Source organism: Petromyzon marinus, chromosome 73 (assembly GCF_048934315.1).
Source record: "Petromyzon marinus isolate PM22_M1 ecotype Great Lakes invasive population chromosome 73, UKy_Petmar_22M1.pri1.0, whole genome shotgun sequence".
Classification (NCBI taxonomy): Eukaryota; Metazoa; Chordata; class Hyperoartia; order Petromyzontiformes; family Petromyzontidae; genus Petromyzon; species Petromyzon marinus.
The window spans coordinates 2,147,733-2,175,483 of NC_133739.1; the positions used below are offsets into that span (position 1 = coordinate 2,147,733).

Consider the following 27,751-nt stretch of genomic DNA (forward strand, 5'->3'; position numbering starts at 1 on the left):
CCCAAATCAGAAGCCGGAATCTTCTTCTTCCGGAAGATATCTACCGGAACGGTAAACACAGGGCCAATAAAACGCGAGCGTGCAAGCGACGTGACAAGGTCGCTGTAACTTTTTTACCCCCTCTCGTCAAGGCGTATTTTTTTTAATTTTTTTAATTTTTTTTTAATTTGTAAATAACAAAACTAGCTGCCATTAAATATCGCCAATAGTTACTCGAGCCGGCGACTTTGTTGAACGGAGAAAGTTCAACTCCGGGTTCGTTTATTTTTTTGGTTCCCTTTTTTTAAAATGTTTACCTCAGACGCGGCCGCGGTGGTTTAACTTGGCAATTGACGGTTTTAGCGCTGGTTGATGTTATTTGTGTTGTTGTTTGTGTTGTTGTTGGTGTTGTTTGTGTTGTTTGTGTTGTTGGTGTTGTTTAGCTTGGCGCTACAGCACCATCACCACCCTAGTCACCACACCACCACCACTACACCACCACTACCACCACCACCACATCACCACCACCCTAATCACCATCACCCTAATCAGCACCACCACTACATCACCACCACTACACCACTACATCACCACCACCACATCACCACCACCACTACATCACCACCACTACACCACTACATCACCACCACCACATCACCACCACCACTACATCACCACCACTACACCACTACATCACCACCACCACATCACCACCACCACTACATCACCACCACTACACCACTACATCACCACCACCACCACTACACCACTACATCACCACCACCACTACATCACCACCATCACCACCACCACTACATCACCACCACTACACCACTACATCACCACCACCACTACATCACCACCACCACCACCTTATTCACCACCACCACTGTCGCCATGCTGTGCCGAATGGCCCCGCGTCTCCTCCTCCGCACCGCCGCTGCTGCTGCTGCTGCCCCGAGTCCCGGGGTGAGGAGCGGGCACCGCCTGCTGCTCACCAAGTCCCTCACCAACAGCAGCAAGGGTGAGTGGGCAGGTGGAGGGAGGGGGGATGATGAACGTGGTGGTGAGGGTGGTGGTGGTGGTGGTGAGGGTGGTGGTGGTGGTGAGGGTGGTGGTGGTGGTGGTGAGGGTGGTGGTGGTGGTGAGGGTGGTAGTGGTGAGGGGGATGATGAACGTGGTGGTGAGGGTGGTGGTGGTGAGGGTGGTGATGGTGGTGAGGGTGGTGATGATGGTGAGGGTGGTGATGATGGTGAGGGTGGTGATGGTGAGGGTGGTGATGGTGAGGGTGGTGGTGGTGAGGGTGGTGGTGGTGAGGGTGGTGGTGGTGAGGGTGGTGGTGGTGAGGGTGGTGGTGGTGAGGGTGGTGGTGGTGAGGGTGGTGGTGGTGGGGGTGGTGGTGGTGGTGAGGGTGGTGGTGGTGAGGGTGGTGGTGGTGAGGGTGGTGGTGGTGAGGGTGGTGGTGAGGGTGGTGGTGGTGAGGATGGTGGTGGTGAGAGTGGTAGTGGTGAGGGTGGTAGTGGTGAGGGGGATGATGAACGTGGTGGTGAGGGTGGTGGTGGTGAGGGTGGTGGTGGTGAGGGTGGTGGTGAGGGGGATGATGAACGTGGTGGTGAGGGTGGTGGTGAGGGTGGTGGTGAGGGTGGTGAGGGTGGTGATGGTGAGGGTGGTGATGGTGAGGGTGGTGGTGGTGAGGGGGATGATGAACGTGGTGGTGAGGGTGGTGATGGTGAGGTTGGTGATGGTGAGGGTGTTGGTGGTGAGGGTGGTGATGGTGAGGATGGTGGTGGTGAGGATGGTGGTGGTGAGGGTGGTGGTGGTGAGGGTGGTAGTGGTGAGGGTGTTGGTGGTGAGGGTGTTGGTGGTGAGGGTGTTGGTGGTGAGGGTGCTGGTGAGAGTGGTGGTGGTTGTGGTGAGGGTGGTGGTGAGGGTGTTGGTAGTGAAGGTGGTGAAGGGGGTGGTGGTAGTGGTGGTGGTGATTATGATGGTGGTGGTGAGGGTGTTGGTGGTGAAGGTGGTGGTGAGGGTGTTGGTGGTGAGGGTGGTGGTGGTGAGGGTGGTGGTAATGGTGAGGGTGGTGGTGGTGAGGGTGGTGGTGGTTGGTGGTGAGGGTGGTGGTGGTGAGGGTGGTGGTAATGGTGAGGGTGGTGGTGGTGAGGGTGGTGGTGGTTGGTGGTGAGGGTGGTGGTTGGTGGTGGTTGGTGGTGATGGTGGTGTTGATGGTGAGGGTGGTGGTGATTGTGAGGGTGGTGGTTGGTGGTGAGGGTGGTGGTTGGTGGTGAGGGTGGTGGTTGGTGGTGATGGTGGTGTTGATGGTGAGGGTGGTGGGGGTTGTGGTGGTTGGTGGTGAGGGTGGTGGTTGGTGGTGATGGTGGTGTTGATGGTGAGGGTGGTGGTGATTGTGAGGGTGGTGTTGATGGTGAGGGTGGTGGTGATTGTGAGGGTGGTGTTGATGGTGAGGGTGGTGGTGATTGTGAGGGTGGTGGTGATTGTGAGGGTGGTGTTGATGGTGAGGGTGGTGGTGATTGTGAGGGTGGTGGTGATTGTGAGGGTGGTGGTTGGTGGTGAGGGTGGTGGTTGGTGGTGATTGTGAGGGTGGTGGTTGGTGGTGATGGTGGTGGTGATTGTGAGGGTGGTGGTGATTGTGAGGGTGGTGGTGAGGGTGGTGGTGATTGTGAGGGTGGTGTTGATGGTGAGGGTGGTGGTGATTGTGAGGGTGGTGGTTGGTGGTGATGGTGGTGCTGATGGTGGTGGTTGGTGGTGAGGGTGGTGTTGATGGTGAGGGTGGTGTTGATGGTGAGGGTGGTGGTGATGGTGAGGGTGATGGTGACGGTGGTGTTGATGGTGAGGGTGGTGTTGATGGTGAGGGTGGTGTTGATTGTGAGGGTGGTGGTGATGGTGATTGTGAGGGTGGTGTTGATGGTGAGGGTGGTGGTGATTGTGAGGGTGGTGGTTGGTGGTGATGGTGGTGCTGATGGTGGTGGTTGGTGGTGAGGGTGGTGGTGATGGTGAGGGTGATGGTGTTGATGGTGAGGGTGGTGGTGATTGTGATGGTGGTGTTGATGGTGAGGGTGGTGGTTGGTGGTGAGGGTGGTGTTGATGGTGAGGGTGGTGGTTGGTGGTGAGGGTGGTGTTGATGGTGGTGAGGGTGGTGTTGATGGTGGTGGTGGTGGTGTTGATGGTGAAGGGTGGTGGTGATGGTGATGTTGATGGTGAGGGTGGTGGTGATTGTGAGGGTGGTGGTGATGGTGAGGGTGGTGTTGATGGTGAGGGTGGTGTTGATGGTGAGGGTGGTGTTGATTGTGAGGGTGGTGGTGATGGTGATTGTGAGGGTGGTGTTGATGGTGAGGGTGTTGGTGGTGAGGGTGGTGTTGATGGTGAGGGTGGTGGTTGGTGGTGAGGGTGGTGTTGATGGTGGTGGTGGTGGTGTTGATGGTGAGGGTGGTGTTGATGGTGAGGGTGGTGGTGATGGTGGTGTTGATGGTGAGGGTGGTGTTGATTGTGAGGGTGGTGGTGATGGTGAGGGTGGTGTTGATGGTGAGGGTGGTGTTGATGGTGAGGGTGGTTTGATGGTGAGGGTGGTGTTGATGGTGAGGGTGGTGTTGATTGTGAGGGTGGTGGTGGTGATGGTGAGGGTGGTGTTGATGGTGAGGGTGTTGGTGGTGAGGGTGGTGTTGGTGGTGATTGTGAGGGTGGTGTTGATGGTGAGGGTGGTGTTGATGGTGAGGGTGGTGGTGATTGTGAGGGTGGTGGTGATTGTGAGGGTGGTGGTGTTGATGGTGAGGGTGGTGTTGATGGTGAGGGTGGTGTTGATGGTGAGGGTGGTGTTGATGGTGAGGGTGGTGGTGATGGTGATGGTGGTGTTGATGGTGAGGGTGGTGGTGATGGTGGTGGTGATTGTGATGGTGGTGTTGATGGTGAGGGTGGTGTTGATGGTGAGGGTGGTGGTGGTGGTGGTGTTGATGGTGAGGGTGGTGTTGATGGTGAGGGTGGTGGTGATGGTGATGGTGGTGTTGATGGTGAGGGTGGTGGTGATTGTGAGGGTGGTGTTGGTGTTGATGGTGATTGTGAGGGTGGTGGTGATTGTGAGGGTGGTGGTGGTGTTGATGGTGAGGGTGTTGATGGTGAGGGTGGTGTTGATGGTGAGGGTGGTGGTGGTGGTGATGGTGAGGGTGGTGTTGATTGTGAGGGTGGTGTTGATGGTGAGGGTGGTGGTGGTGTTGGTGGTGATGGTGGTGTTGATGGTAAGGGTGGTGGTGATGGTGAGGGTGGTGGTGGTGATGGTGGTGTTGATGGTGAGGGTGGTGGTGTTGATGGTGAGGGTGGTGGTGATTGTGATGGTGGTGTTGATGGTGAGGGTGGTGGTGGTGGTGATTGTGAGGGTGGTGTTGATGGTGAGGGTGGTGTTGATGGTGAGGGTGGTGTTGATGGTGAGGGTGGTGGTGGTGTTGATGGTGGTGTTGATGGTGAGGGTGGTGGTGATGGTGAGGGTGGTGGTGGTGATGGTGGTGTTGATGGTGAGGGTGGTGGTGGTGGTGAGGGTGGTGGTGATGGTGGTGGTGGTGATGGTGGTGATGGTGGTGTTGTGTCAGTCTGCTGCCAGTAGTAGGGGTAGTAATGGTCACTGCTGCTGCTGTGTGGTCTCGCCTAGGGGCACCCCCAGTGGCAGCTGTTTCCTAAGTTGGTGAAATGTGAATTTGTGACTGCTCGCTCACAATGGCCAAACGATGTCACTTGATCTGTGACGTTCATCCACTCGCCCACCCACTCACCTACTCACCCACCTACTCGCCCCTCCTGCTCACCCACCTACTCACCCAGCTACTCGCCCACCCACTCACTCACCCACCTACTCACCCACCTGCTCGCCCACCTACTCACCCACCTGCTCACCCACCTACTCACCCACCTACTCACCCACCTACTCGCCCCTCCTGTTCACCCACCTACTCGCCCACCTACTCACCCACCCACTCACTCACCCACCTACTCGCCCCTCCTGCTCACCCACCTACTCACCCACCTGCTCGCCCACCTACTTAACCATCCACTCACCCAACTACTCGCCCACCTACTCGCCCACCTACTCGCCCATCTACTCGCCCACCCACTCGCCCACCTACTCACCCACCTACTCACCCACATACTCACCCACTCAACTCTCCCACCCACCTACCTACTCACCCACTCGCCCACCCACTCGCCCACCCACTCACCCACCCACCGACGAATTTACCCACCAACTCATCTACCCACTCACTGACCCACCTTCCCAATCACCCTTCCTACCCACTTACTCACCTACCCACTCACCCACCCATCCGCACACCCACACACCCACCCGCACACCCACACACACTAACCTACACACATACCTGCATACACACACACCCACACTAACCTACTCACGCACACCCACACCCACCCACTCAACTCACCCACAAACGTACCCACTCACTCACCCACTCACAGACTCACCCACCCATTGACCCACCTACCCACTCACCCTTTGTACCCACTCACCCACTCGCTAACCTACTCACCCACCTGCTCACCCGCGCACTCACCCATCCACTCATCCACCTACTCACCCACCCCTCACACCCACCCACTCAACTCACCTATCCACTCAACTCACCTACCCACTCACCCACTCGCTAACCTACTCACCCACCTGCTCACCCGCGCACTCACCCATCCACTCATACACCTACTCACCCACCCCTCACACCCACCCACTCAACTCACCTATCCACTCACCCACCTACCCACTCACTCACCTACCCACCCACTCACCCACCTACCCACTCAATCACTCACCCTTTCAACCCACTCACCTTCCCACCCACTGACCCACCTTCCCACTCACCCTTCCTACCTACCCACTCACCTACCCACCCACTCAACTCACCTACCCTCACACATCCACCACTAACCAATTCACTCACCCACCCACTAACCTACCAAGCCACCCACCCACTAACCTACTCAGCCACCCACCTACCCACTCATGGGTTCACTCGCCCACTTATTCGCTCACATACCAACACACCCACTCATTAACATACCAACACACCCACAGATTCACATTCCAACCACCCAATCACCCACCCACTCACCCGCCCACTCACCAGCACATCCACTCCAAAACCCACCCATTCACCAACCCACTCACCCACCCACTCACCTACCAACTCACCAACCCACCCACTCACCCACCCACTCACCAACCCACTCACCAACCCACTCACCAACTCACCCACCCACTCACCAACCCACCCACTCACCCATCCACTCACCAACCCACCCACCTACCCACTCACCCACCCACTCACCAACCCACCCACTCACCCACCCACTCACCAACCCACCCACCTACCCACCCACTCACCAACCCACCCACCTACCCACTCACCCACCCACTCACCAACCCACCCACCTACCCACTCACCAACCCACCCACTCACCCACCCACTCACCCACCCACTCACCCACCCACTCACCAACCCACCCACCTACCCACTCACCCACCCACTCACCAACCCACCCACCTACCCACTCACCAACCCACCCACTCACCAACCCACCCACCAACCCACCCACCTACCCACTCACCGACCCACCCACTCACTCAGCCACTCACCTACCCACTCACCAACCCACCCACTCACTCAGCCACTCACCCACCCACTAACCTACTCACCCACCAACCCACTCACTCACTGACCTACCCACTCACCAACCCACCCACTCACCCACCCACTCACCAACCCACCCACTCATTCACCCACTCACCAACCCACCCACCTACCCACTCACAAACCCACCCACTCACCCACCCACTCACCAACCCACCCACCCACTCACCAACCCACCCACCCACTCACCAACCCACCCACCCACTCACCAACCAACCCACCCACCTACCCACTCACCAACCCACTCACCCACTCACCAACCAACCCACCCACTCACCCACCCACTCACCAACCCACCCACCTGCCTACCCACTCACCCACCCACTCACCAACCCACCCACTCACCAACCCACCCACTCACCAACCAACCCACCCACTCACCCACCCACTCACCAACCCACCCACTCACCAACCAACCCACCCACTCACCAACCCACTCACCAACCAACCCACCCGCCCACCCACTCACCCACCCACTCGCCAACCCGCCCAGTGTCTCATCAGCTAGGGCCAGGCTCTGCGTGGTTATCAACAACAAATGTTGACCCGCTCTTACACACGAGACTTGTCGTGTGTAACGGACGAAGGGAACGGATAAATAAACGCGGTTTAACGAACGGAATGTTGCCGGCCTCACGAAGCTCGAGCGTCTCCCCCGGGGGCGACGCCGTGCCTCCGGAAGCCTCCGGAAGCTTCCGGAAGCTTCCGGAGGCACGGCGTCGCTTCTCGTCGCGTTCCCAGACGCCTTAAGGACGTCCTCACCATTTGTGTTTGAAGCCGACGTCTTGAGCGGCTGCTTGTTGTTGTTGTGCTCAGATTGTCCTTCCGCTCGCCCATCTCTCCCCTCCCCAACTCTCTCTCTCTCTCTCCTTCCTCATCTCCCCCCCATCTCTCCTCATCATCTCACCCCACTCTCCCCTCCATCTTCCTCCCCCTCCCCTCCCTCTCTCCTCCATCTCCCCCCATCTCTCCTCCATCTTCCCCCCACCCACTCCATCTCCCCCCCTCCCTCTCTCCCCTCCTCTCCCCTCCCTCCCTCCCTCATCATCTCACCCCCATCTCCCACCCCCCCACCTACTCCATTTCCCCTCCATCTTCCCCCCACCCATTCCATCTTCCCCCCCTCCCGCTCTCCCCTCCTCTCCCCTCCCTCTCTCCTCATCATCTCCCCCCCATCTCCCACCCCCCCACCTCCATCTCCCCTCCATCTTCCCCCCATCTCCCTCTCTCCCCCCCCACCTACTCCATCTCCCCTCCCTCTCTCCTCATCATCTCTCCCCCCTCTCCCCATCTCCCCCCGTCTCCCCTCCCTCCCTCCTCATCATCTCTCCCCCCTCTCTCTCCCCCCCCTCCCTCCCCCCCCCACCCCCCAGCAGCGTCCCCCCTCCCCGCGCTCTGCTCCCCCCTCCCGGGCCGCTGGGGTCTCCGCTCCGTCTCTGGCGGCGGCGTTGACGGCGTTGGTGGTGGCGTTGGTGGTGGCGTTGGTGGTGGCGTTGGTGGTGGCGTTGGTGGTGGCGTTGGTGGTGGCGTTGGTGGTGGCGTTGGTGGTGGCGTTGGTGGTGGCGTTGGTGGTGGCGTTGGTGGTGGCGTTGACGCCAAGCTGGAGCAGCGCAGCGTGACGTTTGTGCAGCTTCGTGAGCTGCTCCGCGCCGGCGAGGCCTACGTGGTGGACGTCCGCGAGCCCTGGGAGATCCAGGAGTACGGGGGGCTACCCGGGGCCATCAACATTCCCTGTGAGCGGGAGGCAGGGGAGGGACGCGGAGACTCACACAGACAGAGACTCACAGAGACTCACACAGAGAGAGACTCACACAGAGAGAGACTCACACAGACAGAGACTCACACAGACAGAGACTCACACAGACAGAGACTCACACAGACAGAGACTCACACAGACAGAGGACTATGTGGTGGACGTCCGCGAGCCCTGGGAGATCCGGGAGTACGGGGGGCTACCCGGGGCCATCAACATTCCCTGTGAGCGGGAGGCAGGGGAGGGACGCGGAGACTCACACAGAGAGACAGAGACTCACACAGAGAGAGACTCACACAGAGAGAGACTCACACAGACAGAGACTCACACAGACAGAGACTCACACAGAGAGAGACTCACACAGACAGAGACTCACACAGACAGAGACTCACACAGACAGAGACTCACACAGACAGAGACTCACACAGACAGAGGACTATGTGGTGGACGTCCGCGAGCCCTGGGAGATCCGGGAGTACGGGGGGCTACCCGGGGCCATCAACATTCCCTGTGAGCGGGAGGCAGGGGAGGGACGCGGAGACTCACACAGAGAGACAGAGACTCACACAGAGAGAGACTCACACAGAGAGAGACTCACACAGACAGAGACTCACAGAGACAGAGGACTCACACAGACAGAGGCCTACGTGGTGGACGTCCGCGAGCCCTGGGAGATCCGGGAGTACGGGGGGCTACCCGGGGCCATCAACATTCCCTGTGAGCGGGAGGCAGGGGAGGGACGCGGAGACTCACACAGAGAGACAGAGACTCACACAGAGAGAGACTCACACAGACAGAGACTCACACAGACAGAGACTCACACAGACAGAGACTCACACAGACAGAGGCCTACGTGGTGGACGTCCGCGAGCCCTGGGAGATCCGGGAGTACGGGGGGCTACCCGGGGCCATCAACATTCCCTGTGAGCGGGAGGCAGGGGAGGGACGCGGAGACTCACACAGACAGAGACTCTAACACAGACAGAGACTCACACAGACAGAGACTCACGCAGACAGAGACTCACACAGACAGAGACTCACACAGACAGAGACTCACACAGACAGAGACTCACACAGACAGAGACTCACACAGAGAGAGACTCACACAGACAGAGACTCACACAGACAGAGACTCACACAGACAGAGACTCACACAGACAGAGGACTACGTGGTGGACGTCCGCGAGCCCTGGGAGATCCGGGAGTACGGGGGGCTACCCGGGGCCATCAACATTCCCTGTGAGCGGGAGGCAGGGGAGGGACGCGGAGACTCACACAGAGAGACAGAGACTCACACAGAGAGAGACTCACACAGACAGAGACTCACACAGACAGAGACTCACACAGACAGAGACTCACACAGACAGAGACTCACACAGACAGAGGCCTACGTGGTGGACGTCCGCGAGCCCTGGGAGATCCGGGAGTACGGGGGGCTACCCGGGGCCATCAACATTCCCTGTGAGCGGGAGGCAGGGGAGGGACGCGGAGACTCACACAGACAGAGACTCTAACACAGACAGAGACTCACACAGACAGAGACTCACGCAGACAGAGACTCACACAGACAGAGACTCACACAGACAGAGACTCACACAGACAGAGACTCACACAGACAGAGACTCACACAGAGAGAGACTCACACAGACAGAGACTCACACAGACAGAGACTCACACAGACAGAGACTCACACAGACAGAGGACTACGTGGTGGACGTCCGCGAGCCCTGGGAGATCCGGGAGTACGGGGGGCTACCCGGGGCCATCAACATTCCCTGTGAGCGGGAGGCAGGGGAGGGACGCGGAGACTCACACAGAGAGACAGAGACTCACACAGAGAGAGACTCACACAGAGAGAGACTCACACAGACAGAGACTCACAGAGACAGAGACTCACACAGACAGAGGCCTACGTGGTGGACGTCCGCGAGCCCTGGGAGATCCGGGAGTACGGGGGGCTACCCGGGGCCATCAACATTCCCTGTGAGCGGGAGGCAGGGGAGGGACGCGGAGACTCACACAGACAGAGACTCACACAGAGAGACAGACAGAGACTCACACAGAGACTCACACAGACAGAGACTCACACAGACAGAGACTCACACAGAGACTCGCACAGACAGAGACTCACACAGACAGAGACAGAGAGAGACTCACACAGACAGAGACTCACACAGACAGAGACTCACAGAGACTCACACAGACAGAGACTCACACAGACAGAGTCTCGCACAGACAGAGACTCACACAGAGAGACAGAGACTCACACAGACAGAGACTCACACAGAGAGACAGAGACAATGACTCACACAGACAGAGACTCACACAGAGAGACAGACAGAGACTCACACAGACAGAGACTCACACACACAGAGACAGAGAGACAGAGACTCGCACAGACAGAGACTCACACAGACAGAGACTCACACAGAGACTCGCAGAGACAGAGACAGAGACTCACACAGAGAGAGACTCACACAACATTCCCTGTGAGCGGAAGGCAGGGGAGGGACGCGGAGACTCGCACAGACAGAGACTCACAGAGACTCACACAGACAGAGACTCGCACAGACAGAGACTCGCACAGACAGAGACTCACACAGACAGAGACTCACACAGACAGAGACTCACACAGACAGAGACTCACACAGACAGAGACTCACACAGACAGAGACTCACACAGACAGAGACTCACACAGACAGAGACTCACACAGACAGAGACTCACACAGACAGAGACTCACACAGACAGAGACTCACACAGACAGAGACTCACACAGACAGAGACTCACACAGAGAGAGGCTCACACAGAGAGACAGAGACTCACACAGAGAGACAGAGACTCACACAGAGAGACAGAGACTCACACAGACAGAGACCCACACAGACAGAGACTCACACAGACAGAGACTCACACAGACAGAGACTCACACAGACAGAGACTCACACAGACAGAGACTCACACAGACAGAGACTCACACAGAGAGACAGAGACTCAGACAGAGACTCACACAGACAGAGACTCACACAGACAGAGACTCACACAGACAGAGACTCACACAGACAGAGACTCACACAGACAGAGACTCACACAGAGAGACAGAGACTCACACAGACAGAGACTCACACAGACAGAGACTCACAGAGACTCACACAGACAGAGACTCACACAGACAGAGACTCACACAGACAGAGACTCACACAGACAGAGACTCACACAGACAGAGACTCACACAGACAGAGACTCACACAGACAGAGACTCACACAGACAGAGACTCACACAGACAGAGACTCACACAGACAGAGACTCACACAGACAGAGACTCACACAGACAGAGACTCACACAGACAGAGACTCACACAGACAGAGACTCACACAGACAGAGACTCACACAGACAGAGACTCACACAGACAGAGGCCTACGTGGTGGACGTCCGCGAGCCCTGGGAGATCCGGGAGTACGGGGGGCTACCCGGGGCCATCAACATTCCCTGTGAGCGGGAGGCAGGGGAGGGACGCGGAGACTCGCGCACACAGAGACTCACAGAGACAGAGACTCGCACAGAGAGACAGAGACTCGCACAGACAGAGACAGAGACAGAGAGAGACAGAGACTCATACAGATAGAGACAGAGACTCACACAGAGACTCACACAGAGACTCACACAGACAGAGACTCACACAGAGAGAGAGACCCACACAGAGAGAGACTCACACAGACAGAGACTCACACACAGACAGAGACTCACAGAGACTCACACACACAGACAGAGACTCACAGAGACTCGCACACACAGACAGAGACTCACACAGAGACTCACACAGACAGACACTCACACAGAGACTCACACAGAGAGACAGAGACTCACACAGACAGAGACTCACACAGACAGAGACTCACACAGACAGAGACTCACACAGACGGAGACCCACACAGAGAGAGACTCACACAGAGAGAGTCTCACACAGACAGAGACTCACACAGACAGAGACCCACACAGACAGAGAATCACACAGACAGAGACTCAGACAGAGACTCACACAGACAGAGACCCACACAGAGAGAGGCTCACACAGAGAGACAGAGACTCACACAGACAGACAGAGACTCACACAGACAGAGACTCACACAGACAGAGACTCACACAGAGAGAGACTCGCACAGAGAGAGACTCGCACAGAGACTCACACAGAGAGAGACTCGCACAGAAACAGTCTCCGTGTGTCTCCGTGTGTCTCTGTGTGTCTCAGTGCTGCAGCTGGAGGAGTCTCTGTGTCTCTCCGTGTGTCTCCGTGTGTCTCCCTGTGTCTCTGTGTGTCTCTGTGTATCTCCCTGTGTCTCCGTGAGTCTCCGTGTGTCTCTGTGTCTCCGTGAGTCTCCGTGTGTCTCCGTGTGTCTCCGTGTGTCTCCATGTGTCTCTCTGTGTATCCGTGTGTCTCCGTGTGTCTCCCTGTGTCTCCGTGTGTCTCCGTGAGTCTCCGTGTCTCCGTGTGTCTCCCTGTGTCTCTCCGTGTGTCTCCGTGTGTCTCTGTCTCTCCGTGTGTCTCTGTCTCTCCGTGTGTCTCCGTGTCTCCGTGTGTCTCCCTGTGTCTCTCCGTGTCTCCGTGTGTCTCTGTGTCTCTCCCTGTGTCTCCGTGTGTCTCCGTGTCTCTCCGTGTGTCTCCCTGTGTCTCTCTGTGTGTCTCCCTGTGTCTCCGTGTGTCTCCGTGTGTCTCCGTGTGTCTCAGTGCTGCAACTGGAGGAGTCTCTGTCTCTGTGTCTCCGTGTGTCTCCCTGTGTCTCTGTGTGTCTCTGTGTGTCTCCCTGTGTCTCCGTGAGTCTCCGTGTGTCTCCGTGTGTCTCCCTGTGTCTCTCTGTGTGTCTCCCTGTGTCTCCGTGTGTCTCCGTGTCTCTCCGTGAGTCTCCGTGTGTCTCCGTGTGTCTCTGTGTCTCAGTGCTGCAGCTGGAGGAGTCTCTGTGTCTCTCCGTGTGTCTCTGTGTGTCTCCCTGTGTCTCCGTGTGTCTCCCTGTGTCTCTGTGTCTCTCCGTGAGTCTCCGTGTGTCTCCGTGTGTCTCCGTGTGTCTCTGTGTCTCTGTGTGTCTCAGTGCTGCAGCTGGAGGAGTCTCTGTCTCTGTGTCTCTCCGTGTGTCTCTGTGTCTCCCTGTGTCTCTGTGTGTCTCCGTGTGTCTCCGTGTGTCTCAGTGTGTCTCCCTGTGTCTCTGTGTCTCTCCGTGTGTCTCTGTGTGTCTCTGTGTGTCTCCCTGTGTCTCAGTGTGTCTCCGTGTCTCTCCGTGTGTCTCTGTGTCTCTCCGTGTGTCTCTGTGTCTCCCTGTATCTCAGTGTGTCTCCCTGTGTCTCTGTGTCTCTCCGTGTGTCTCCGTGTGTCTCTGTGTCTCCCTGTGTCTCAGTGTGTCTCCCTGTGTCTCTGTGTCTCTCCGTGTGTCTCTGTGTCTCTCCGTGTGTCTCTGTGTCTCTGTGTGTCTTCCTGTGTCTCTGTGTCTCTCCCTGTGTCTCTGTGTGTCTCCGTGTGTCTCTGAGTCTCCGTGTGTCTCCGTGTGTCTCCGTGTGTCTCCCTGTGTCTCCGTGAGTCTCCGTGTCTCTCCGTGTGTCTCCGTGTGTCTCTGTGTCTCTCTGTGTGTCTCTGTGTCTCTCCGTGTGTCTCTGTGTCTCTCCGTGTGTCTCCGTGTGTCTCAGTGCTGCAGCTGGAGGAGTCCCTGTCTCTGTGTGTCTCCGTGTCTCTCCGTGTGTCTCCGTGTGTCTCCCTGTGTCTCCGTGTGTCTCTGAGTCTCCGTGTGTCTCTCCGTGTGTCTCCGTGTGTCTCCCTGTGTCTCTGTGTCTCTCCGTGTGTCTCCGTGTGTCTCTGTGTCTCCCTGTGTCTCCGTGTGTCTCCCTGTGTCTCTGTGTCTCTCCGTGTGTCTCCGTGTGTCTCCCTGTGTCTCTCTGTGTGTCTCCGTGTGTCTCCCTGTGTCTCTCTGTGTGTCTCCGTGTGTCTTCCTGAGTCTCCGTGTGTCTCCGTGTGTCTCCGTGTGTCTCAGTGTGTCTCCGTGTCTCTCTGTGTCTCTCCGTGTGTCTCCGTGTGTCTCAGTGTGTCTCCCTGTGTCTCTGTGTCTCTCCGTGTGTCTCCGTGTGTCTCAGTGCTGCAGCTGGAGGAGTCCCTGTCTCTGTGTCTCCGTGTGTCTCCGTGTGTCTCCCTGTGTCTCTCTGTGTCTCTCCGTGTGTCTCCGTGTGTCTCCCTGTGTCTCTCTGTGTGTCTCCGTGTGTCTCCCTGAGTCTCCGTGTGTCTCCGTGTGTCTCAGTGCTGCAGCTGGAGGAGTCTCTGTCTCTGTGTCTCTGTGTCTCTCCGTGTGTCTCCGTGAGTCTCCGTGTCTCTCCGTGTGTCTCCGTGTGTCTCTGTGTCTCTCTGTGTGTCTCTGTGTCTCTCCGTGAGTCTCTGTGTCTCTCCGTGTGTCTCCGTGTGTCTCTGTGTCTCCCTGTGTCTCTGTGTCTCTCCGTGTGTCTCCGTGTGTCTCCGTGAGTCTCCGTGTGTCTCCGCGTCTCTCCGTGTGTCTCCCTGTGTCTCCGTGAGTCTCCGTGAGTCTCCGTGTCTCCGTGTGTCTCCGTGAGTCTCCGTGTGTCTCCGCGTCACTCCGTGTGTCTCCCTGTGTCTCTGAGTCTCCGTGTGTCTCCGTGTATCTCAGTGCTGCAGCTGGAGGAGTCCCTGTCTCCGTGTGTCTCAGTGTGTCTCTGTGTCTCCCTGTGTCTCAGTGTGTCTCCCTGTGTCTCTGTGTGTCTCCGTGTGTCTCTGTGTCTCCGTGTGTCTCAGTGTGTCTCCCTGTGTCTTTGTGTCTCCGTGTGTCTCCGTGTGTCTCCGTGTGTCTCCGTGAGTCTCCGTGTGTCTCTGTGTGTCTCCGTGAGTCTCCGTGTGTCTCTGTGTGTCTCTGTGTGTCTCTGTGTCTCTGTGTCTCTCCGTGTGTCTCCGTGTGTCTCCCTGTGTCTCTCCGTGTGTCTCCGTGTGTCTCCGTGAGTCTCCGTGTGTCTCCCTGTGTCTCTGTGTCTCTGTGTGTCTCCGTGTGTCTCCCTGTGTCTCTGTGTCTCTCCGTGTGTCTCTTTGTCTCCGTGTGTCTCCGTGTGTCTCTGTGTGTCTCTCTGAGTTTCCGTGTGTCTCCGTGTGTCTCTGTGTCTCCCTGTGTCTCTGTGTCTCTCCGTGTGTCTCCGTGTCTCTCCGTGTGTCTCCGTGTGTCTCCCTGTGTCTCCCTGTGTCTCAGTGTGTCTCCCTGTGTCTCCGTGTGTCTCCGTGTGTCTCTGAGTCTCCGTGTGTCTCTGTGTCTCTCCGTGTGTCTCCGTGTGTCTCCGTGTGTCTCCCTGTGTCTCTGTGTCTCCGTGTGTCTCCGTGTGTCTCAGTGCTGCAGCTGGAGGAGTCTCTGTCTCTGTGTGTCTCAGTGTGTCTCCCTGTGTCTCCCTGTGTCTCTGTGTGTCTCTGTGTCTCTCCCTGTGTCTCTGTGTCTCTCCCTGTGTCTCCGTGTGTCTCCGTGAGTCTCCGTGTGTCTCCGTGTGTCTCCCTGTGTCTCTGTCTCTCCGTGTGTCTCCGTGTGTCTCCGTGTCTCTCCGTGTGTCTCCGTGTGTCTCCCTGTGTCTCCCTGTGTCTCAGTGTGTCTCCCTGTGTCTCCGTGTGTCTCCCTGAGTCTCCGTGTGTCTCCGTGTGTCTCCCTGTGTCTCTGTCTCTCCGTGTGTCTCCGTGTGTCTCCGTGAGTCTCCGTGTGTCTCCGTGTGTCTCAGTGCTGCAGCTGGAGGAGTCCCTGCGCCTGCCTGCGAGTGAGTTTGAGCGCCGCTACTCGCGAGCGCCACCGTCGCGCTGCGGTGAGAGCCTGGTGTTCTCATGTCTAGCCGGAGTGCGGAGCCTCCACGCCCTCACCACGGCCACACGGCTAGGGTACTCGCGGTGAGAGACACGGAGACACGCAGTGAGAGACACGGAGACACACAGTGAGAGACACGGAGACACGCAGTGAGAGACACAGTGAGTGACACACAGTGAGTGACACACAGTGAGAGACACAGTGAGACACACAGTGAGACACACAGTGAGAGACACAGTGAGAGACACACGGTGAGAGACACACAGACACACAGTGAGACACACAGTGAGTGACACACAGTGAGTGACACAGTGACACACGGTGAGTGACACACGGTGAGAGACACAGTGAGACACACAGTGAGAGACACACAGTGAGACACAGTGAGAGACACACAGTGAGAGACACACAGTGAGACACACAGTGAGAGACACACAGTGAGAGACGCACAGTGAGAGACACACAGTGAGACACACAGTGAGAGACGCACAGTGAGAGACACACAGTGAGACACACAGTGAGTGACACACAGCGAGAGACACAGTGAGAGACACAGTGAGAGACACACAGTGAGAGACACACAGTGAGTGACACACAGTGAGAGACACACAGTGAGAGACACACAGTGAGAGACACACAGTGAGAGACACGGAGACACACAGTGAGAGACACACAGTGAGAGACACACAGACACACAGTGAGACACACAGTGAGAGACACGGAGACACACAGTGAGAGACACACAGTGAGAGACACACAGTGAGAGACGCACAGACACACAGTGAGAGACACAGTGAGAGACACACAGTGAGACACACACAGTGAGAGATACACAGTGAGACACACACAGTGAGAGACACACAGTGAGAGACACAGTGAGACACACAGTGACACACAGTGAGAGACACACAGTGAGAGACACAGTGAGAGACACACAGTGAGAGACACACAGTGAGTGACACACAGTGAGAGACACACAGTGAGAGACACACAGTGAGAGACACACAGTGAGAGACACACAGTGAGAGACACACAGTGAGAGACACACAGTGAGTGACACAGTGAGACACACAGTGAGTGACACACAGTGAGAGACACACAGTGAGAGACACAGTGAGAGACACACAGTGAGACACACAGTGAGAGACACACAGTGAGAGACACACAGTGAGAGACACAGTGAGAGACACACAGTGAGAGATACACAGTGAGAGACACACAGTGAGACACATAGTGAGTGACACACAGTGAGAGACACACAGTGAGAGACACACAGACACACAGTGAGAGACACACAGTGAGAGACACACAGTGAGAGATACACAGTGAGAGACACACAGTGACACACAGTGAGAGACACACAGTGAGAGACACACAGTGAGAGACACACAGTGAGTGACACACAGTGAGAGACACACAGTGAGAGACACACAGTGAGAGACACACAGTGACACACAGTGAGAGACACACAGTGAGAGACACACAGTGAGTGACACACAGTGAGAGACACACAGTGAGAGACACACAGTGAGAGACACACAGTGAGAGACACACAGTGACACACACAGTGAGAGACACACAGTGAGAGATACACAGTGAGAGACACACAGTGAGACACATAGTGAGTGACACACAGTGAGAGACACACAGTGAGAGACACACAGTGAGAGACACACAGTGAGAGATACACAGTGAGAGACACAGTGAGAGACACACAGTGAGACACACAGTGACACACAGTGAGAGACACACAGTGAGAGACACACAGTGAGAGACACACAGTGAGAGACACACAGTGAGAGACACACAGTGAGAGACACACAGTGAGAGACACACAGTGAGAGACACACAGTGACACACAGTGAGAGACACACAGTGAGAGACACACAGTGAGAGACACAGTGAGAGACACACAGTGAGAGACACACAGTGAGAGACACACAGACACACAGTGAGAGACACAGTGAGAGACACACAGTGAGAGACACACAGTGAGACACACAGTGAGAGACACACAGTGAGAGACACACAGTGAGACACACAGTGAGAGACACACAGTGAGAGACACAGTGAGAGACACACAGTGAGAGACACACGGTGAGAGACACACAGTGAGAGACACACAGTGAGAGACACACAGTGAGAGACGCACAGTGAGAGACACACATTGAGAGACTCACAGTGAGAGACTCGCAGTGAGAGACACACAGTGAGACACATAGTGAGTGACACACAGTGAGAGACACACAGTGAGAGACACACAGTGAGAGACACACAGTGAGAGACACACAGTGAGAGATACACAGTGAGAGACACACAGTGACACACAGTGAGAGACACACAGTGAGAGACACACAGTGAGAGACACACAGTGAGAGACACACAGTGAGAGACACACAGACACACAGTGAGAGACACAGTGAGAGACACACAGTGAGAGACACACAGTGAGAGACACACAGTGAGTGACACACAGTGAGAGACACACAGTGAGTGACACACAGTGAGAGACACAGTGAGAGACACACAGACACACAGTGAGAGACACACAGTGAGAGACGCACAGTGAGAGACACAGTGAGACACACAGACACACAGTGAGAGACACAGTGAGAGACACAGTGAGACACACACACAGTGAGTGACACACAGTGAGAGACACACATTGAGAGACACACAGTGAGAGACACACAGTGAGTGACACACAGTGACACACAGACACACACACAGTGAGTGACACACAGTGAGTGACACAGTGAGTGACACAGTGACACACAGCGAGACACACAGTGAGAGACACACAGTGAGAGACACACAGTGAGACACACACAGTGAGACACACAGTGAGGGACGCACAGTGAGAGACACAGTGAGACACACAGTGAGACACACAGTGAGACACACAGTGAGAGACACACAGTGAGAGACACACAGTGAGAGACACACAGTGAGAGACACACACAGTGAGAGACACACAGACTCACAGTGAGAGACACACAGTGAGTGACACACAGTGAGACACACAGTGAGAGACACAGTGAGAGACACAGTGAGAGACACAGTGAGAGACACACAGTGAGACACACAGTGAGAGACACACACAGTGAGAGACACACAGACTCACAGTGAGAGACACACAGTGAGTGACACACAGTGAGACACACAGTGAGAGAGACACAGTGAGAGACACACAGTGAGAGACTCACAGTGAGAGACACACAGTGAGAGACACACAGTGAGAGACTCACAGTGAGAGACACACAGTGAGAGACACACAGTGAGAGACACACAGTGAGAGACTCGCAGTGAGAGACACACAGTGAGAGACTCACAGTAAGAGACACACAGTGAGAGACACAGTGAGAGACACAGACACACAGTGAGAGACGCACAGATGCACAGTGAGAGACACACAGTGAGAGACACACAGTGAGAGACACACAGTGACACACAGTGAGACACACAGTGAGAGACACACAGTGAGAGACACACAGTGAGAGACTCACAGTGAGAGACACACAGTGAGAGACATACAGTGAGAGACTCGCAGTGAGAGACACACAGTGAGAGACTCACAGTAAGAGACACACAGTGAGAGACACACAGACACACAGTGAGAGACGCACAGATGCACAGTGAGAGACACAGTGAGAGACACACAGTGAGAGACACACAGTGAGAGACACACAGTGAGACACAGTGAGACACACAGTGAGACACAGTGAGACACACAGTGAGAGACACACAGTGAGAGACACACAGTGAGAGACACAGTGAGAGACACAATGAGAGACACACAGTGAGAGACACACAGTGAGACACACACAGTGAGAGACACGCGGTGAGAGACACGCGGTGAGAGACACAGTGAGAGACACACAGTGAGTGACACACAGTGAGAGACTCACAGTGAGAGACACACAGTGAGAGACACACAGTGAGAGACACACAGTGACACACACAGTGAGTGACACACAGTGACACACACAGTGAGTGACACACAGTGAGTGACACACAGTGAGAGACACACAGTGAGTGACACACAGACACACAGTGAGAGACACACAGTGAGAGACACACAGTGAGAGACACACAGACACACAGTGAGAGACGCACAGTGAGAGACGCACAGACGCACAGTGAGAGACACACAGTGAGAGACACACAGTGAGACACGCACAGACACACAGTGAGAGACACACAGTGAGAGACACACAGTGAGAGACACACAGTGAGACACACAGTGAGAGACACGCAGTGAGAGACACACAGACACACAGTGGGCCTCCCCTAGGTCGACTCAGCCGGTGTGGTGTAGTGAACACCGCTAGCACTGAGGAGAGACAAAGGCGGCCGGGCGTGGGGCTGGCCACCCACCCCCTCTGCGTGTGGCACAGTGCCGGTAGCCTTCATAGGCGCTGCTCGCTAACAGCACTTGCCCCAACAGTCTGTTACAGGCTGCACGGGGGATCTTTGTCTTTGAGTGGGTGGGTGAGTGGGTGGGTGAATGGGTGAGTAGGTCAGTGAGTGGGTTGGTGAGTAAGTGAGTGAGTGGGTGGGTGAGTGGGTGGGTGGGTCAGTGAGTGGGTCGGTGATTGGGTCAGTGAGTTGGTCAGTCAGTGGATTGGTGAGTAAGTGAGTGGGTGGGTGAGTGGGTCAGTGAGTGGGTCGGTGATTGGGTCAGTAAGTGGGTCAGTAAGTGGGTTGGTCAGTGAGTGAGTTAGTGAGTAAGTGAGTGGGTCGGTGAGTGGGTCGGTGAGTGGGCCAGTAAGTGGGTTGGTCAGTGAGTGGGTTAGTGAGTAAGTGAGTGGGTCGGTGAGTGGGTCGGTGAGTGGGTCGGTGAGTGGGCCAGTAAGTGGGTTGGTCAGTGAGTGGGTTAGTGAGTAAGTGAGTGGGTCGGTGAGTGGGTCGGTGAGTGGGTCGGTGAGTGGGCCAGTAAGTGCGTCAGTAAGTGGGTTGGTGAGTGGGCCAGTGAGTGGGTCGGTGAGTGGGTCGGTGATTGGGTCAGTGAGTGGGTCAGTGAGTGGGTCAGTGAGTGGGTCAGTGAGTGGGTTGGTGGGTCAGTGAGTGGATCGGTGATTGGGTCAGTAAGTGGGTTGGTGAGTGGGTCAGTGAGTGGGTTGGTGAGTAAGTGAGTGGGTCGGTGAGTGGGTGGGTGAGTGGGTCAGTGAGTGGGTTGGTGGGTCGGTAAGTGGGTTGGTGAGTGGGTCGGTGAGTGGGCCAGTGAGTGGGTCAGTGGGTGGGTGAGTGTGTGACACTGGGGAGAGACAAAGGCGGCCGGGCGTGGTGCTGGCCACCCACCCCCTCTGTGTGTGGCCACAGTGCCGGTAGCCTTCACAGGCGCCAACAGCACTTTCCCCTACAGTCTGTTACATGCTAACCGGGGGACCTTTGTGTGTGTCTGTGGGTGTGTGTGTGTCTGTGTGTGGGTGTGTGTGTGTGTCTGTGTGTGTCTGTGTGTGGGTTGTGGGTGTGTGTGTGTGTGTGTATCTGTGTGTGTGTCTTATTGTGTGTGGGGGTGTGTGTGGGTTGCGGGTGTGTGTGTGTCTGTGTGTGTGTGTCTGTGGGTGTGTGTCTGTGGGTGTGTGTGTGTCTTTGTCTGTGTGTGGGTTGTGGGTGTGTGTGTGTGTCTTTGTGTGTGTGTCTGTGGGTGTGTGTGTGTCTGTGTGTGGGTTGTGGGTGTGTGTGTGTGTGTCTTTGTGTGGGTCGTGGGTGTGTGTGGGTTGTGGGTGTGTGTCTGTGTGTGTGTGTCTTTGTGTGGGTTGCGGGTATGTGTGTGTGTGTCTATGTGTGTCTGTGTGTGTGTGTGTCTGTGTGTGTCTGTGTGTGTCTGTGTGTCTTGTGTGTGTCTGTGTGTGTGTGTCTGTGTGTGTGTGTGTGTGTCTGTGTGTGTCTGTGTGTCTTGTGTGTGTCTGTGTGTGTGTGTCTGTGTGTGTCTGTGTGTCTGTGTGTGTCTGTGTGTGTCTTGTGTGTCTGTGTGTGTCTTGTGTGTGTCTGTGTGTGTCTTGTGTGTGTGTCTGTGTGTGTCTGTGTGTGTGCGTGTCTGTGTCTGTGTGTGTGCAGTGCCGTCCACTTCCCTGGAGGGTGGGAGGAGTGGTCCAAGAAGGAGAAAAAATGAGCAGCAAGGACTCCAAAGCACTCGCCCATCACTCACCATCACTCACCATCACTCACCAGCACTCACCATCACTCACCAGCACTCACCATCACTCACCAAGCACTCACCATCACTCACCAGCACTCACCAGCACTCACCAGCACTCACCAGCACTCACACTATAATTTACACCATCACAACAACCGCCGTTCGCCACTAAGTGGCGGTGACGTCACCACGACGCTTGTGCCAGGCCATGTGCACCTTGAGGCCACGTGAAGTGTCGAACGCCCGCTGGCAGGAGGTCATGGGGCAGACCCAGCAGGTGCCACGGGTCGACTGACTGAGATGACTGGCTGATGCACCACCTGTGCCCCCTACTGTGCCAACCTGCTGTGATTTAGCCACCGGCGCTCACCATCATGAAGGTCCTTAATGATCGTGAGCAGAGAGTCAGGGACTCCAAAAGCACGAAGAACGACCCAGAGCCCAGGCCTACTGATGGTATCATAGGCCTTGACCAGGTCAATAAAGCAGAGATGTAGGCCTTGTTGGAATTCCCTACACCTCTGCTGTAGCAGACGGACAGAAAATATGGCATCTGTGCAGGACCGCCCTTTCCTGAAACCGCATTGGGGCCTCCGCAAGCCTCTCCTCAGCGTGCCCGGCAAGGCGATGTTGAATAATCCTTGCCAGGACCTTTCCCGGCACACTCTGGAGTGAGATGCCCCTGTAGTTGTTACAGTCTGTGCGGTCCCCCTTAAAGAGGGGGACCACCAGGGCATCCTTCCAATCCTGTGGAACCCGTCCAGTGGTCCAGACTGTTGTTGTGATGTCATGAAGGGCAGTCTGTGCACAAACGCCACCCTCCCTCAGCATTTCGCTTGGGAGGTCCTGGTGCCTTTCCTGGTCTCAGACTCTGGATCGCCTTCAGTACTTCGTCAACGGATGGCACCTCAGCCAGCCACTCACAGGGGGTGACTTCCTCCAATATTTGAGGCACCGCAGCCTCAGCAGGGTCACCCTCACTTTGTGCCACGATGTTTTCCTGGCTGAGGGATTTTCCCTCCCCCAGGACCTCAGAGAAATGCTCAGCAAATCTGCAAACCTGTTCCTGGGGGTCAGAGATTGGATCACCGTTTTTTCCCCTAATTATGGTAATTAGGTGTGACGCTGCAGGTTACTTTTTTGATGGAGTTAAATAGCGATTTGTGATCACGGGCCACTGAGGCAGATTCGATCTCCTCAGAAACCCGCGACCCCCACCCATCCTTGCACCGCCTCGCGGCTCTGCTAACCTCTGAGCGAATGATGTGGTAAGCCTTTTCATTCTCTGACGTGGGATGCTGTAGACAATGAGAATGGGCCTGTCGCTTTTTCTCAGCCAGCCTGAACACCTCCTCTGTCAGTCAGGGTCTCTGGGAAGCTCTGGACCGCGTACCCAAAGCAGCCAATGCAGCTGCATGAGTCACAGTCCTAAACCTCGCCTATTTCCCGTCAACATCAGGAGGAGTGGGAGACGATGCCAACCCCAGCCGCAAGCGATCAATTCTCGCTTGCAACTTTCATCAGCTAGCTGAGACCATGCCACTGAGTTTGAACCTGGTACTGGGTGTACACCCACCACCGGAGTGGAAGAATGGCAGGCGCTTCTTACAGATGACTAGTCGATGGTCAGTGGGCAGATCAGCTCCACGGTAGGTCCTGGTGTCAAGGACATGGGCCTGCATCCGCTGTTCTGTCACTATGTAATCCAGCAGATGTTCTTGCTTGGACCCGGCATACATCCATGATGTTGTGTAGATGCGCCGATGCCTTCCAATCACTCCAGACCAGGTTCCAGCATCATGACCAACTCGGGCATTGAAGTCACCCAACAAGATGACTCTATCCCGAAGGGCCACTTTAGCCAGCATCTGTGACAGGAGGTCATAGAAGGCATCTGACTCATCGGCCTTGCCTGCATCCCTCCACGGATGTTCGTCTTCGGTGGGGGCATAAGTAATCATGACCACCATTCCTCGCCTCCGGTTGATGGTAAGGTTAGCCCAAAGTAGCCTGGGGCTTACAGCTTCCCACACCTCACCGCCACGCTCCCACGCCCCCTTCATTCTTTTGTTCAGAAGAAGAGCCACTCCCTGTTATTTGGCGGTCTCCTGCCTCGAGTAGAGGACTGTCCACCCCTCATGGTGGCAGGAGCCAGAACCGGTCCACCGGACCTCCTGAATGCCACAGAGATCCAGGCGGTACCGGTCCAGCTCCCGACAGAGGAGTGGCAGCCTCTCCTTCGCAGTGATCGTTCGAACATTCCACGTGGCCACCCGTAGTGGCTTTTCGTTGTTTCTGGAGGAGCCCCGAGGGTAGAGATTCAATCTCCTGGCTCCGCCAATTGGGGTTTGGCCAGGAGACGTCATAGACGCCTGTCCCCCCGGGGCCATCGGCACAAGCTTAGATTTTTATTTTGTGGTTTTGTGGTACTTGGATTGAAGGTGTGGGGGGGGGGTTACCAGCCCCTCGCACCTGTCCAGAGCCCCCCTTTTGGCGGCTGTGGTGGCTCGCCATGAGGGGAATGGCCAATCGGAATTGGCCCTCCCCCAATGGCACCGCTGCTCACCACAGCGTTGCCTTCCGGCACCAATGAGGAGGTCGGGGTTGTTTTTTCCGGACTCGCACCATATACTCACCAACACTCACCAACACTCACCAACACTCACCATCGCTCACCAGCACTCACCATCGCTCACCCACCCACTCATTCAAAGACAAAGCTCCCCCGTGTAGCCTCTAACAGGCTGCAGGGGCAAGTGCTGTTAGTAGCAGCAGCAGCAGCGCCTTTGAAGGCTACCGGCACTGTGGCACACAGAGGGGGTGGGTGGCCAGCACCACCACGCCCGGCCGCCTTTGTCTCCCCAGTGCCAGCGATGTTTACTACGCTACACTGCGACACCAGGTACTCATTTGAGGCCGAGTCGACCGAGGGGAGGGCCAGGTACTGGTTCAGATAATCGCTACTGTCTCCGAGTGGTGGAATTGGTGGCCGTTGTGTGGGAATCTGTGGGGTTAGCAGCCCAGCGCTAACCACACCCAATGGTTAGTGGGTAAGCGGATGGGTTGGTGAGGTGGGTGAGTAGATTCGTGGATGGGTGAGTCGGTTGGTAAAGTGAGTGGGTTGGTGGGGTGGGTTGGTGGGTGAGTAGGTGTGAGTGTGTGTAGGTGTGAGGGTGTGTGAATGGGTGTGAGTGTGTGTAGGTGTGAGTGTGTAGGTGTGAATGGGTGTGTGTAGGTGTGTGAGTGTGTGTAGTTGTGTGGGAATCTGTGGGGTTAGCAGCCTAGCGCTAACCACACCCAATGGTTAGTGGGTGAGCGGATGGGTTGGCGAGGTGGGTGAGTAGATTCGTGGATGGGTGAGTCGGTTGGTAAAGTGAGTGGGTTGGTGGGGTGGGTTGGTGGGTGAGTAGGTGTGAGTGGGTGTGAGTGTGTGTAGGTGTGAGTGTGTAGGTGTGTGTAGGTGTGTGTAGTTGTGTGGGAATCTGTGGGGTTAGCAGCCTAGCGCTAACCACACCCAATGGTTAGTGGGTGAGCGGATGGGTTGGTGAGGTGGGTTGAGTAGGTTCGTGGATGGGTGAGTAGGTTGGTAAAGTGAGTGGGTTGGTGGGTGAGTAGGTGTGAGTAGGTGTGTGGGTGTTAGTGTGTGTAGGTGAGTAGGTGTGAGTGAGTGTAGGTGAGTGTGTGTAGGTGAGAGTGTGTAGGTGTGTGTAGGTGTGAGTGAGAGTGTGTGTAGGTGTAGGTGTGTGAGAGAGTGTATGTGTAGGTGAGTGTGTGTAGTGTGTGTAGGTGAGAGTGTGTGAGTGTGTGTAGGTGAGTGTAGGTGTATGTGTAGGAGTGTGTGTGTGTAGGTGTGAGTGTGTGTAGGTGTGTGTATGTGTAGGTGTGGTGAGTGTGAGTGGTGTTACCGATGACCACCCGCCAGGGTGCGCTGTTGCTCCGCTGTCGGCTCCGCCAGCCTCCACCACCACGCGACATTTCACGACGCCTCCATACTTTGCGGATCGAACTTTTCTCTTATCGATTGTATTTCATTAATTGACCCTAATTGTGAGTGGTACACTTTAAATTGAAGACACGTAAGCGTTGTAATGATGGTGATATTAAATTGTTAATGATATCAAGTTGTTAATGGTCACGATTAATAAATAATAATGAGACTCGGTACGGTGTTGTGGCTCCACGCTGTGGGGGGGGTCTGGGATGTTGGGGGGTAGGTGAGGGGGTAGGGGAGGGGGGTAGGTGAGGGGGGAGGGGGTAGGTGAGGTGGGTAGGGGAGGGGGGTAGGTGAGGGGGGGAGGGGGGTAGGTGAGGGGGGAGGGGGGTAAGGTGAGAGGGGTAGGGGGTCACGCTAGGGGGGTTCCCTTCTCGCAGGAGGCCGTGGGTTCGATCCCAGACCCTGACGAGGCCTGCTGAACGTAGGTCAGGTAGCGATGTTGGTAGTGGTGGTAGTGATGGTGATGTTGGTAGTGATGGTGGTAGTGATGGTGGTGGTGATGGTGGTGGTGATGGTGGTAGTGATGGTGATGTTGGTAGTGATGGTGGTGGTAGTGATGGTGATGTTGGTGGTGATGGTGGTAGTGATGGTGGTGGTAGTGATGGTGGTGGTAGTGATGGTGATGTTGGTAGTGATGGTGATGGTGGTAGTGATGGTGGTGGTAGTGATGGTGGTGGTAGTGATTGTGATGTTGGTAGTGATGGTGGTGATAGTGATGTTGGTAGTGATGGTGTTGGTAGTGATGGTGATGTTGGTAGTGATGGTGGTGATGGTGATGTTGGTGGTAGTGATGGTGATGTTGGTAGTGATGGTGATGGTGGTAGTGATGGTGGTGGTAGTGATGGTGGTGGTAGTGATGGTGGTGGTGGTAGTGATGGTGATGTTGGTAGTGATGGTGGTAGTGATGGTGGTGGTAGTGATGGTGATGTTGGTAGTGATGGTGATGTTGGTAGTGATGGTGGTGGTAGTGATGGTGATGTTGGTAGTGATGGTGGTGGTAGTGATGTTGGTAGTCATGGTGTTGGTAGTGATGGTGATGTTGGTAGTGATGGTGGTGTTGGTAGTGATGGTGGTGGTAGTGATGGTGGTGGTAGTGATGGTGATGTTGGTAGTGATGGTGGTGGTAGTGATGGTGATGTTGGTAGTGATGGTGGTGGTAGTGATGGTGATGGTGGTGGTAGTGATGGTGGTGGTAGTGATGGTGATAGTGATGTTGGTAGTGATGGTGATGTTGGTAGTGATGGTGATGTTGGTAGTGATGGTGGTGTTGGTAGTGATGGTGATGTTGGTAGTGATGGTGGTAGTGATGGTGATGTTGGTAGTGATGGTGATGTTGGTAGTGATGGTGGTGGTAGTGATGGTAA

The 27,751-nt window shown here is 55.8% G+C and overlaps 2 protein-coding genes across 6 annotated transcripts in view; one reads left to right on the plus strand and one right to left on the minus strand.

The window, feature by feature from the left end:
* The window catches only part of LOC142907005 (uncharacterized), a 45,418-nt gene extending 37,878 nt beyond the window's left edge, over positions 1-7,540 (minus strand). The window contains exon 1 of the mRNA XM_076055906.1: positions 7,440-7,540. The gene's annotated coding sequence lies outside the window, so the exon portion shown is untranslated. The remainder of the gene's footprint in view (positions 1-7,439) is intronic.
* LOC116958152 (uncharacterized) lies at positions 36-26,555 on the plus strand. Of its 5 annotated transcripts, none has more exons than XM_076055910.1 (5): positions 36-255; positions 423-1,003; positions 8,051-8,410; positions 16,169-16,331; positions 22,312-26,555. In XM_076055910.1, the coding sequence occupies exons 2-5, from the start codon at positions 877-879 to the stop codon at positions 22,364-22,366; spliced, it is 705 nt and encodes a 234-aa protein (XP_075912025.1). In that variant the 5' UTR covers positions 36-255; positions 423-876; the 3' UTR covers positions 22,367-26,555. The 5 variants fall into 5 exon arrangements, 4 of the variants coding, with proteins under 4 accessions (XP_075912025.1, XP_075912026.1, XP_075912024.1 ...); XM_076055911.1 differs by having other exon boundaries at positions 8,054-8,410; XR_012930620.1 differs by lacking the exons at positions 36-255; positions 423-1,003; positions 8,051-8,410 and adding an exon at positions 10,590-11,925 and having other exon boundaries at positions 22,312-22,435; positions 22,507-26,555.
* The last annotated feature ends 1,196 nt before the right edge of the window (positions 26,556-27,751 follow it).